Raw genomic sequence first — 12,407 nt, forward strand, 5'->3', positions numbered from 1 at the left:
TCTGATCCAGCTCCCTGCTAATGTGCCTAGGAAAGCAGTGGAGCTTGGCCCAAGTCCTTGGGCCCCTGCATTCATGTGGGAGACACAGGACCCAGAAGATGGTCCTGGCTCCTAGCTTCAGATCTTCCCGGTTTCGGCCATTAAGGCCATCTGGGGAGTGAACCAGAGGATGGAATATCTCTCTCTCTATCTCTGCCTCTCTCTTTATAAGTCTGTCTTTCAAATAAAATAAAACAAATCTTAAAAAAGTAAAAGCACATAAGAGAAAGGAAAATGCACATTGAGCTGCGTACTAATTCTCTTCAGAGTTATCACCAGCTGGTCCATACAAACATACATGCGCACAAATCCAGGTGCACTCATACATGCATGAATAGTAAATAGAATTATATTTCACCTTTTCTTGTTTGAAGTGGTTTTTTTTTATTAACAATGAATTGTCAACATATCCCCAAGCCATAAATATTTATCTAAAAATATCTACAATGTGCCAGGCATTGAAGATTCTTGGAATATAGCAATGATCAAAAAGCTTAGTTTTCATAATATCCCTTGTTATGTGTGGGGACAATCACTGTATGATATTTTCCTTAAAAATTCCCATATGATGGGCTAGCGCTGTAGCACAGCACGTTAAAGCCCTGGCCCATATGGGCGCCAATTCTAGTCCCAGCTGCTCCTCTTCTGATTCAGCTCTCTGCTAAGGCCTGGGAAAGCAGTAGAAGATGGCCCAAGTCCCTGAGCCCCTGCACCCTGGTGGGAGACCCAGAAGAAGCTCCTGGCTCCCATCTTGGGATCGGTGCAGCTCTGGCCATTGCAGCCATCTGGGGAGTGAACCAGCAGATGGAAGACCTCTCTCTCTGTCTCTACCTCTCTCTCTAACTCTTTCAAATAAATAAAAAATAAATCTTAAAAAAATTCCTATATTAATTGACACTGAGATTTGAGTTGGCCCTCCATATTTGTAGGTTCATCATCCAAGGATTCAGTCAACATCAAAATGAAAACATTTGGAGGAAAACTGTGTCTGTATGGACATGTAGGAGCTAGACTCTTCATTATTCCCTAATCAACAGAGCATAACACTTACTAATATAACCATAACAGCTATACATACAACCTTCTCATTGTATTAAGTATTTTTTTAAAAAAGATTTATTTTATTTATTTGAAAGACAGAGTTACAGAGAGAGGTAGAGACAAAGAGAGAGGTCTTCCATCTGCTGGTTCACTCCCCAGATGGCCACAACGGCCAGAGCTGTACCGATCCGAAGACAGGAGCCAGGAACTTCCTCCAGGTCTCCCACCAGGGTGCAGGGGTCCAAGGACTTGGGCCATCTTCTACTGCTTTCCCAGACCATAGCAGAGAGCTGGATCATAAGCGGAGCAGCCGGGTCTTGAACCAGCGCCCATACAGGATGCCAGCACTTCAGGCCAAGGCGTTAACCCACTGTGCCACAGTGCCGGCCCCCACTTTTATTTTCTTATTAAGCATCTTTTTGAGTTAATTTTTGTTATGTTTCTTCTATTAAGTGTGCCTTTTTCTTATTGGTTTACAAGTGTTCTTTATATGGTATGGTTACAGTAAGCACTGCAAATATTTTCTCTCAATTTGCAAAAGTCAATGTCTTTTCTCTGTTTATAATGACATTGACTACTGATGTATTTTAATGTTTATATAATTTAAGGTGTCAGGCTTTTCTAATAGTTTCTGGGTTTTATCATGCTTACAAAGGCCTTCCTCACCAAATACATAAGAAATTCTGTTAGATTTTCTTCTTGTGAGGAATTTAAAATTTTCAGGTTTGCGACTTACGTTGTGGCCCAACTTGTTAAGCTGCTGCCTGTGATGTTTGAGTCTCAGCTGCTCCACTTCTGATCCATCTTCTTGCTAATGCACTGGGAAAGCAGTGGAAGACGGTCCAAGTGCTTGGGCCCCTGCACCCATTAGGAGACCGGGAAGAAGCTCCTGGCTTCGCTCGGCCCAGCTCTGGGCCATTGTGGCCATTTGGGGGAGTGAATCAACAGATGGAAGCTCTCTCTCTCTCTCTTTCTCCCTCTCTGTCTGTAACTCTGCCTTTCAAATAAATAAATATTTAAAAACATTTTTTATTTGTGATACTTCAAGAATTCACTTAAGTATATAATGTGAAGCTGCAATCTAACTCACTTTTTCCTAAATTGATCTTTCCATTTTTATCACTTTTTATAATGATATAATGATATAATACAGGAAAAGGACATGTCATTTTAAATAAGGGGGCTAGATATAAAACTTTATATGAAATACCTCAACCACACACAAAAATATCTACAGCACAGAAAAAAAGATTCAAAGTAATTTATTCCTGACTTTTTGTGTTTTTCCCAATGAAAATTCTTACTTTTATGATCATAATGAAGTTGTTAAAAAGAAAAATATTAAAAAAAAAGAGGGGCTGGTGCTGTGGCGTAGCGGGTAAAGCCACTGCCTACAGTGCCGGCAACCCATATGGGTGCTGGTTCTAGTCCCGGCTACTCCATTTCCACCCCAGCTCTCTGCTATGGCCTGGGAAAGCAGTAGAAGATGGCTCAAGTCCTTGGGCCCCTGCACCTGCATGGCAGACCCGGAAGAAGCTCCTGGCTTCAAACTGGTGCAGTTTGGGCCAAAGCAGCCATCTGGGGAGTGAACCAGCGGACAGAAGACCTCTCTCTCTCTATCTCTCTTTTCTCTCCCTCTCTTTCCCCCTCCCCCGCTCCCCACCTCAGCCTCTCTGTAACTCTACCTTTCAAATTAAACAAATAAATCTTAAAAAAAAAAATAAAACAACAACTAAAGAGAAGAAGGATAATAGGGACAGGGCCCTTGATATGAAACATCTCATTTGGTCCTTACCATTTGGATGAAAAGGAATTGTTCTAAATTTCACCACTGGAGGGACAAAGTTGTACTCTGGCGTAAAATCTATTGTCAGCTCAAAGATGAGTCCTGTAAAATAGAAACAGGCATTTTTCCTAAAGCATCCTGTTGTACTGATTAACTCCAACCTGATTAACACTGAGGTTTCTCCATATAATTTAGCTCCCCGTAGCTTTATTTTTTATTTTTTCTATTTTATTACTTTTAACAGACACATAAAAATTATCCAGATTTATGGGGTACCTTGTGATATTCCCATATACTACTCTTAACTTCTATGAGATCAACATTTTCAGATTCTTTTCATGAATGAGATCATGTGGTATTTGTCTTTTGGGGCCTGGCTTATTTCCCTTAACATAATGACTTCCAATTCCATCCATGTTGTTGCAACTGACAAGATTTCACCCTTTTGAATGGCTGAATAGGATTCCATTGTGTATGTGTATCACATTTGTTTTACTCATCAGCAGTGGATGGATACTTTGGTTGCTCCAATTCCTTGGCTATCATGAATAGCGCTGCAATAAACATGGGAGTGCAGACCTCTCTTCAACAGTGTGTTCATTGTCCTTGGATATATACACACACATGCATAAATATAAGCAGTCATGGGATTGCTGGATCAGGTGGCGGTTCTAATTTCAGTTTTGGGAGGACCCTCTACACTGTCTTCTACAATGACTGTTATAATTTACATCGTCACCAACAGAGTGCAAGGGTTTCCTGCTCTCTACATTGTTGTCAGCAGGTGTCATTTTTTTGTGTGTTTTTTCTTTTTTAGTTTCACTGGAGTGAGGTGACACTTCATTTGTAGTTTTGATTTGCATTTTGCTGATGATTGGTGATGCTGGGCATTTTTTCATGGGGCTGTTGGACATCCCACAGTTTTATTTTAAAATAAATTCTACAGTGCAGAGGTTCCTCTGTATAATATAAAAGCTGTCTCGCAATCCGATCGCTCCTTGTTTTTAACCTCTCTCCCACCAATCCTTTCCATCTGCTGTCTCTGTACCTCCCTGCCCCTATCGTATGCATCGTATTGACTGAACTCAGATCCTGGTGTACCCAATCTTGTTAAAGCTTCTGCTGTGCTGTTTTTCCCCCCACCTAAATTTCCTTCTCCTCTTTCTGAAATTCTCAAACTAGTACAAATTATTAGGGACTCAGCTCAAATATCACCTCCTTGGGAAGCCATTCCTGACTCCCCCAGGTAAATTAACGCATCACTCCCTTCTTGGCATCTGCTCGAAATCCTTAACAGCTCATATTATATTTTATTGTAGTTATCAGCTTATGCATTTGCCTCCCGTACCTTACTCAAAGAATTCACAATTGAAAGAGCACATGAGCATTCAAGTTTACAGTGGCCCAATCTTCCTGAGAATTTGATTTACAGAAATTAGAGTGAAACACCTGGAGGAAAAAATGGGCAGTAACTGTGGGATTTTAAGCCAGTAGGAATTTGATAGCTCTTCTCTGATCTCTTGGAAAATGTAAGAAGATATTCTCAACTAATATGTTTTATTGAGTCTGCTTCTTAAAAATGTAGTAACATTAGATTTGGCAAAGGGGCCGGCACTGTGGCTCACATGGTTAATCCTTCGCCTGTGGTGCCGGCATCCCATATGGGCGCCGGATTCTGTCCCAGTTGCTCCTCTTCAAGTCCAGCTCTCTGCTGTGGCCTGGGAAGGCACCCGCCTGGGAGACCAGGAGAGGCACCTGGCTCCTGGCTTCGGATTGGCACAGTGCCGGCCATAGCAGCCATTTGGGGAGTGAACCAACGGAAGGATGACCTTTCCCTCTGTCTCTTTCTCTCACTGTCTAACTCCATCTGTAAAAAAAAAAAATTTGGCATAAAGAAAAACACAAGCTCAAAATGCCCATCTATGTTGACAAATGTTGAAAACTATCAGATAAGGAAAACATAATATGAATAGTTCTAGAATTCTTGACAACTGACATAATGCAAATTTTTTATAGATTTTTTTTTTGACAAGCAGAGTTAGACACAGAGAGAGAGAGACAGAGAGAAAGGTCTTCCTTTGCCGTTGGTTCACCCCCCACAAATGGCCGCTACGGCTGGCGCTGTGCCGATCCAAAGAGCCAGGTGCTTCCTCCTGGTCTCCTATGTAGGTGCAGGGCCCAAGCACTTGGGCCATCCTCCACTGCCCTCCCGGGCCACAGCAGAGAGCTGGACTGGAAGAGGAGCAACCGGGACAGAATCCGGCGCCCCGACCGGGACTAGAACCTGGGGTGCCAGCACTGCAGGCTGAGGAGTAGTAGCCTAGTGAGCCGCGGCGCTGGCCAATAATGCAAATTTATTATGCATATAAAGAGGAATTCCAGAAATTGTATTTAATGCAACCTTATTATACAGTTAAGGAAGATAAGCTGTTAATGGTATCTGAACTTGTTAAAGAACCAGATTGCCACAGACCTTGCCACATTGAATCCTGAAGACCTTCAATTTCAGCCTCCCATTCCATCATGTCTTCACTCGTTGGAAAGGCAGTAATACCCTTTCATTAAAACAAAATCAATGCAGATTTTAAAAGATTAGATAGTTAACAGAGTCGTGAAAATCAGATACCACGTTACACTGAATTCCAAAATCCCTACATTTCTTCTTCTTTTCTTTTGATAAATTCATTAATTTGTTGACCTGGGAAGGTGTTATATGTCTTATTACACAGAAGTCAAGGTAGATTCCAGGAAATACACAAAGAGTAAATTAAAAATAGAATGTGTGGAAATCATAAGTGGGACTAGAAGGTCAATTTGGAGCATGTGGCTTATACAGCTTTTGTGTAAGTCAATAGCCTATTTAATATTCAAATTAAAAAGGATGGAAACAGTTGGAAAGCATTTACTTCTTCAAAGTGTCCTTAAAATATATATTTATGTTTTATTTATTTATTTGAAAGGCAAAGACAAACAGGGAGGGAGAGAGACAGGGATAGAGAAAGAGGGAGAGCGGGCTGGCCCTAGCTCAGTGGTTCCTGAACAATCTCCTGAATCAAAGAGAGAGAGAGCTTCCATCTGCATCCACTCCCCAAGTGCTCACAAGGAAGCCAGGAGCCTGCAGCTCAATCCAGGACTCCCAGAGGAGTGGCAGGACCCAAGGACTTGAACCATCACCTGCTGCCTCCCAGGGTGGGCGTTAGCAGGAAGCTGGAACCGGAAGTGGAGGTGGAATCCAGGCATTCCAATATGGGATGCATGAGGCACAGGTGGTGTCTTTTCTTTTTTTTTAAGATTTATTTTATTTATTTGAAAGACGGAGTTACATAGAGAGGTAGAGACAAAAGAGAGGGAGAGGTCTTCCATCTGCTTGTTCACTCCCCAAATGGCTGCAAAGGCCAGAGCTGAGCTGATCCGAAGTCAGGAGCCAGGTGCTTCTTCTGTGTCTCTCATGCAGGTGCAGGGGCCCAAGGATTTGGGCCATCTTCTACTGCTTTCCCAGGCCACAGCGAAGAGCTGGATTGGAAGTGGAGCAGCCTGGACTCAAACCGGCACCCATATGGGATGTTAGCGTCACAGGCCAGGGCTTTAACCCGCTGTGTCACAGCGCTGGCCCCCCAAGTGGTGTCTTACCCACTACACCAAATGCCTGCCCCTTCAAAGCTTTTTAAAGTGCAATATGGATATCATATGGAAGACATGAAGTGAGAACGTTTTCATTAAAAATCCAAAATTACAGTTGCCAAAAATAAACTTTTCCTTATACTTGAAATATTATTCCAATGGAGGGACAATAATGTATTTCATAGAAAACCTTACCAATTATGCTTAGTGCACACTTAATACACTCAGTAAATATACTTGAGCAACCATGAAATTCAAGACTTAAAATCACATAACTTACTTGGCACAACGTACTCAATATAGTTAACCACTATAATGTTGAAGCAGTAATACTAATATTTTAATATGAAATAGGTTACCATAGTGAAATAGTCATTAAATAGCAATACCGCTGCGGCAAGATAGGTTTAACTAAATGAAGACTCAACACAGATTACACTGCTTCTTAAAAAATCATTACCCAAGGAAGCACATCCCTCCACGTCCCCAGTACTCACCGTATAATTGTTCTCTCTGAACTCTTGGAAGTGTTTTTCCAGCAAGAGGAAAACTCTGCGGTTCATGACGAGCTGGCGGAGAGTCTGATACTTGTCCCCAGGTTCCTCAGGTTCACTCTGAGGCAGGTGCCCAAGGTTATATCTCGGCCTCCCTCCTGTAACTACGGAACTGACAGAAGCTACTTGCTTTCTAGAATGCCAGGACGCCCCCAGGGTGTCTTCCAAGTTTAGGATAAGCAGCCACTTGCTTCCTCTTCTAACTGCTCTCAAGGAGGGCTCGCAGGAGGAAAACTTGGGCAATTTGTCCCCTGAGGTGTGTCACTGCGGTGGCTGCCGTCCCATAACCCATCATGCCACGATAAACTCCACGGACACCTGGGACAACTGTTGTCCGCGCTTTAAGTGAGAGCGCGAAGTCTAAGCGTAGGAAGTGGCCTTCTTCGCTGCACAGGTGTCTGTTTCGGGGAGGACACAAACCGGTTGCCAAGCAACTGCCTGGGTGGGACAGCGGATAGGAGGTGGGAACATGGCGCCTCTCAACCAATCAGCGAGGTGGCGGGGGTGGGACAGGCTTCTGGATACCTCCGCAGCCAATCGCCCAACAGTTTCACTTTGAAGGGCCAATGAGATCCGGGGCAAGGCCACACCACCCCCTCGACATCCACCCACGCCTGACTCCACAAGCGTAGCGAAGAGGACAGAGCAAGGTAGTCACAGAGGCCTTCAAGCGAAGTTCCCCTGTGAAATTATCACTGCTTTTTCTCTGAATACCAAGAACTGTCAGTAAGTGACTGACCAGCAGGCTCGGGGCTACGGTTATTCATAGCAGCGTCTTCACTTACACAGCGATTTCCGGCGCATAATACGTTCGCACACCTTGTTATTTTAGTGACTCCTACAGTACTCCGAGAGTGCTCCGAGAGCAGGGGACTGCTTGACACTTGTCAGGTTCCGATCTCGCCCCGCCGTCTTGCGCTTGCTCTCTTCTCTCTACCGAGGCATTTAGCGCATCCATTTCGTCTGCACTCATCCTGCAGGTTTAACGACTCCAAAGGGATTCCTTAAGACCAATAGGTTTCTTTTTTGTGAACCTGTATTTGTCTTTATGGTGCCAATTATCACACTGTGTCACGATTGCCCGTTGCCTTCTCTCCGGCCTGTGAACTGCTGGTTGTTGAATCCAAAGCGCCCACTGCAGAGCCTGGCATTGCTGTTCAGAATGCCTTCTTTTATTTATTTATTTGACAGAGTTAGACAGTGAGAGAGAGAAGAGAGAGAGAGAGACAGAGAGAAACGTCTTCCTTCCGTTGGTTCACCCCCAAATGGCCGCTATGGCCGGAGCTATGCTGATCCGAAGTCAGGAGCCAGGTGCTTCCTCCTGGTCTCCCATGCAGGTGCAGGGCCCAAGGACCTGGGCCATCCTCCACTGCTTTCCCGGGCCACAGCAGAGAGCTGGACTGGAAGAGGAGCTGCTGGAACTAGAACCTGGCGCCCATAAGGAATGCCAGCACCGCAGGTGGAGGATTAACCTAGTGAGCCACAGCGGATGCCTCCTTTTTTTACATACTAGTTTTAAGGATGTGGTTTCAAAAAGTTTATTCATTTCACAATTATTGATTAAGCGCCCATTTTACTAGGAGGGGAAAAATTCAAATGAAGTTACTGTCACTGTGGCCCCAGTACACAAGCAGACCAGTGCAGTGGACTCTAGCCTGGTGTGCATCTGAAAATCCAACCATCTGCACATAGAAAATATTTGGGGGAAAAACTGCACATGTACTGCACATGTACAGACATTTATTCCCTCGTCATTACTCCTGGAACAATGTAGAATAAGAACTATTTATGTCGGATTTGTGTTGTAGTAGGTATTGTAAATAACCTAGAGATGACTGACCTTGTGCAAGAGGATTTGCACGTGTTCTATGCAAATACTGTGTCATTTTATATAAAGGGCTCAGCGTCTGTGGATTTTGGTATACTTGGGGGTCTTGGAACTAATTCCTCCAGGACACCAATGGGCAACTGTATACTAAAACAAAGTAGGTATTCAAAAAATAATAAATTCAGATCATATTAACTGTGCTATGGAGACAATACAAACAGGAGCGTGATAGGGAGTGGGGTGGGTGGTTCCCACTTGGAAATGATGCTCAGGGAAAACCCTCAGGAAGGAGGGGACCTCTGAACCTGTAAGAAGGAGACACCTATATGCATTGTTGAGGGGAGAGAGCTTTGCGAAGAGAAAAACATGACAGTTCTGAGACAGGGAAGAGCTTGTCTTGAAAGGGGAACCAGAGAGCACCATGGGAGAGAGGGCATAACCCTGGGGTACTGCAAGATAGGACGTTGGGCCTTTATTTGGAGTAGCAACGGGAATTTATTGGAGTGTCATGCTCTGATTTACATTTGCAAAATTACTCTGGCTGCTCTGTGGAGAATGGGCTAGAGAGAACCCAGTTCACCCAGTCCATTCATATCCAATTCTTGTAGCTTAGAAACTGCCAATATACTCAGTAAAACTTTGGCACAATAAAATGATTTGATGTTTTGTAGGCTGTTGCTAAATAAAATTTTCCTATTAAAACATAAACTAGGATCTCAGATTGAATTTTTTTACTCTTCTTTAACCCCATTAATTTTTAAAAAAATATTTATTTTATTTATTTGAAAGGCAAAGTTTTATATATATGTACAGAGAGAGAGGCAGGCAGACAGACAGAAAGGTCTTGCATCCACTGACTCACTCCACAAATGGCTGCAACAGCAGGGGCTGGGCCAGGCCGAAGCCAGGAGCCAGGAGTTTCATCCAGATCTCCCACATGGGTACCCGGGCCCAAGCACTTGGGCCATCCTCTGTTGCTTTCCCAGGCACATTAGCAAGGAGCTGGATTGAAAGTAGAGCAACTCGGATGGGAACTGGTACCCATATGGGATGCCAGTGTCGCACGTGGCGGCTTTACCTGCTGTGCCACAATGCTGGCCTCCAATCCTGTTACATTTTAAAAATACATTTATTTTCCCATCAAATTTTAAATTGGACTCTTGTAGGAAGATAGAAGTGGAGAAAGGGAGTGCTTCAGTGAGAAGGAAGTGGATCCAATTTGAGGATTTTAGCTTTCTCAGTGATATGGGGGCTCAATGGTTTCTTCTAATCAGTATTGTAATATGAATGCAGAAGCTTTGTGTTAAAAAAAGTGTATATATATATTTATTATGTAAATGATACTTTAAAACATGCATACATTGTGCAGTGACTAGATTGAGCCAATGAACGTACGCATTACCTCACATACTTTTTTTTCATGGAGAGACTGCTTAAAATCTTTCTTCTCAATTTTCAAGAATATAATACATGTTATTAACTACAGTGAACTGTTGTAGAATAAGAATTCTTTGTCCTTTAAGATTTTGTTCTAGAGGAAAATTCCATTAAAATAAAAGAAAGATAAAGTAAATAAATGCATGAACATTAAGATGTAAAGTATTCTTTGGTGTGAACTTTTAGTGAGTGGGATTTAGTAAGTAGATTCTCAACTGATGCCTCCATTGGACTGCAGGCTAGGAAACCCCATTGTCTGATTTTCACCCAGCTGTCCTGTCCCAAAGACATTTTAAACTCAAAGTTCTAAAAAAAAAAAAAAATCCATTATTCTTTATCCTAACTCACCTTGCATCCCAGGTGGTTCCCGGACTTTCCAAGCTGGAAACCTGAGGCCATCTCTGACTCGTCTTCATCGTGACTGACATCCAGTCACTCACCAAGACACGCTGCTTTTATTGCTTCTTCTACACAAGACTTCCCACCGACGTCTCATTTCACAGCCTTGTCATCTCTTGCCTAGATACAGAACATCTTTGTACAATACGCTCTGCCTCCAGACTTGCCTGTTGTGAAACTTGATAATAGTGTCTTTAAACCAGCATGTGACCGAGTAATTCTCTGCTAAAAATATTTGAAGGGAACTCTTCACCTCTCTAGTGTATCCCATCTCCATGTTCAAAATTTTAAATGTGGTTTGACTTCTAGGGGTGTGGGTAGGGTAGCTGCAATAAGAAACTTTGTATGTATCTATACTTAAAAGGCTACTTGAAAAAGTTTACAGGAATGTGGAATTGAAAGTTTTATTTTGATGCAAATAAATGAAATCCAAGAACAATTTTTTTCATAATATGCATTTTCCATGAACTTGTTGAAGACTCCTTAAATGCACTGTTGTGTTTGGAAGTGTTATTAAATGAGTTCACAGTTACACTCACTGGCTGCCCAAGTCCTATTTTTATAATTAACTCCCAGATAAATGAGAAATATGCCTTGGTTCCAGAGACTTCTGAACTATGGAATGGGAATGTGTGGAATTTGTGAAGTGTGATAGTCAGATGTGTGTGTGTGGGGGTGTGTGTGTGCAGCTTCTAGTATGCTGTGGTTTGAATAGGCTATGGTTACTGAACTCATAGTGGATTTGAAACCTCAAAAATCCTAAGTTGGTAGTACTGAGAGTGCGGAACTTACTCTAATTATAATACATAGGAGGTAGACCTACTGGAAGGTCCTAAGTCACTGGGGGTGTGCCTGGGAAGGTAGTTCTTGTGAGAGGGTTGTTAGAAAAGCCCTATTGAGGGCTGGCGTTGTGGCACAGCATGTTAAGCTCTGGCTCGAAACACCAGCATCCCACTTCAGAGAGTGATCTTGAGTCCTGGCTGCTCCACTTTCAAACTGGCTTCCTGCTAATGTGCTTGGGAAAGCAGCAGAACGTGGCCCAAACTTGGGTCCCTGCCATCCACGTGGGAGATCTGTTTGGAGTTCCTGGTCCAGACCTAGCTTTTGTGTGTATTTGGGGAGTGAACCAGCAGATGGAAGAGCTGTCTTTCTCTGCCTCTCCCTCTGTCACTCTGCCTTTCAAATAAGTAAATTAATCTTAAAAAAAAAAAATCCTGAGTGGGGCCCAGCTGTTCAGCGTGCTTTCTGGCTCACCATGTGATCTTCCCTCCACCGTCACTCCTCATTCTACCATTGCCACCCTCATCAGACACTGAACCAGTGAGGCCTGGCTAATCTCGGACTGTAAACCTCAAGAGCCAGGAGCCAGAATAAGCCTTGTCTATAGAGCTAGCTTGCCTCAGGCATTTCATTGTAGTCACAAAAAGCCGACTAATGCATAGCACCTGTGTAGTAACTGCCTTGGTTTGCTTCTCCAGGTTAATAGCAGCAGCCAGAGACTAACAGTGTCAATGGTTCAGGCTCCTGGAAGTGAGAGCTGCTCGGAAAACCCTTTCCTCTGCATGGAAGCACATTCTGTTTCTTCCAGCAAATGTTAGTTTGAATAAGAGTTTTCCAGACATGAGATCATGGATGTCATGATCGCGCCGCTGCTCATTGCTGCATGTCCTTCTCTGTGTTGTTCCTCACTTTATGTTTGTTT

The 12,407-nt window shown here is 43.2% G+C and overlaps 1 protein-coding gene and 1 long non-coding RNA gene across 19 annotated transcripts in view; one reads left to right on the forward strand and one right to left on the reverse strand.

Annotated features, from left to right (window-relative positions):
• UBE2U (ubiquitin conjugating enzyme E2 U) overlaps positions 1 to 7,481 on the reverse strand; it is a 62,072-nt gene extending 54,591 nt beyond the window's left edge. For 6 of the 18 annotated variants that reach the window (XM_008265126.5, XM_002715946.6, XM_089300518.1 and 3 more), the window contains exons 1-3: positions 6,985 to 7,481; positions 5,340 to 5,421; positions 2,876 to 2,968 (exon numbers count right to left, since the gene is read on the reverse strand). In XM_008265126.5, coding sequence (XP_008263348.3) covers positions 2,876 to 2,968; positions 5,340 to 5,421; positions 6,985 to 7,050 — 241 coding nt within the window. In that variant the 5' untranslated portion in view covers positions 7,051 to 7,481. The remainder of the gene's footprint in view (positions 1 to 2,875; positions 2,969 to 5,339; positions 5,422 to 6,984) is intronic. The other 12 variants (XR_016210977.1, XM_089300520.1, XM_089300516.1 and 9 more) reach the window with 4 other exon arrangements.
• Positions 7,482 to 7,662: 181 nt separating this feature from the next.
• Positions 7,663 to 11,243, forward strand: LOC138850639 (uncharacterized). The gene is made up of 2 exons (XR_011390677.2): positions 7,663 to 7,767; positions 10,667 to 11,243. It is a non-coding gene; the product is annotated as an uncharacterized LOC138850639 (long non-coding RNA).
• Positions 11,244 to 12,407: the final 1,164 nt, after the last annotated feature.

Source organism: Oryctolagus cuniculus, chromosome 7 (assembly GCF_051225735.1).
Source record: "Oryctolagus cuniculus isolate XC-2025 breed Fujian yellow rabbit chromosome 7, ASM5122573v1, whole genome shotgun sequence".
Taxonomy (NCBI): domain Eukaryota; kingdom Metazoa; phylum Chordata; class Mammalia; order Lagomorpha; family Leporidae; genus Oryctolagus; species Oryctolagus cuniculus.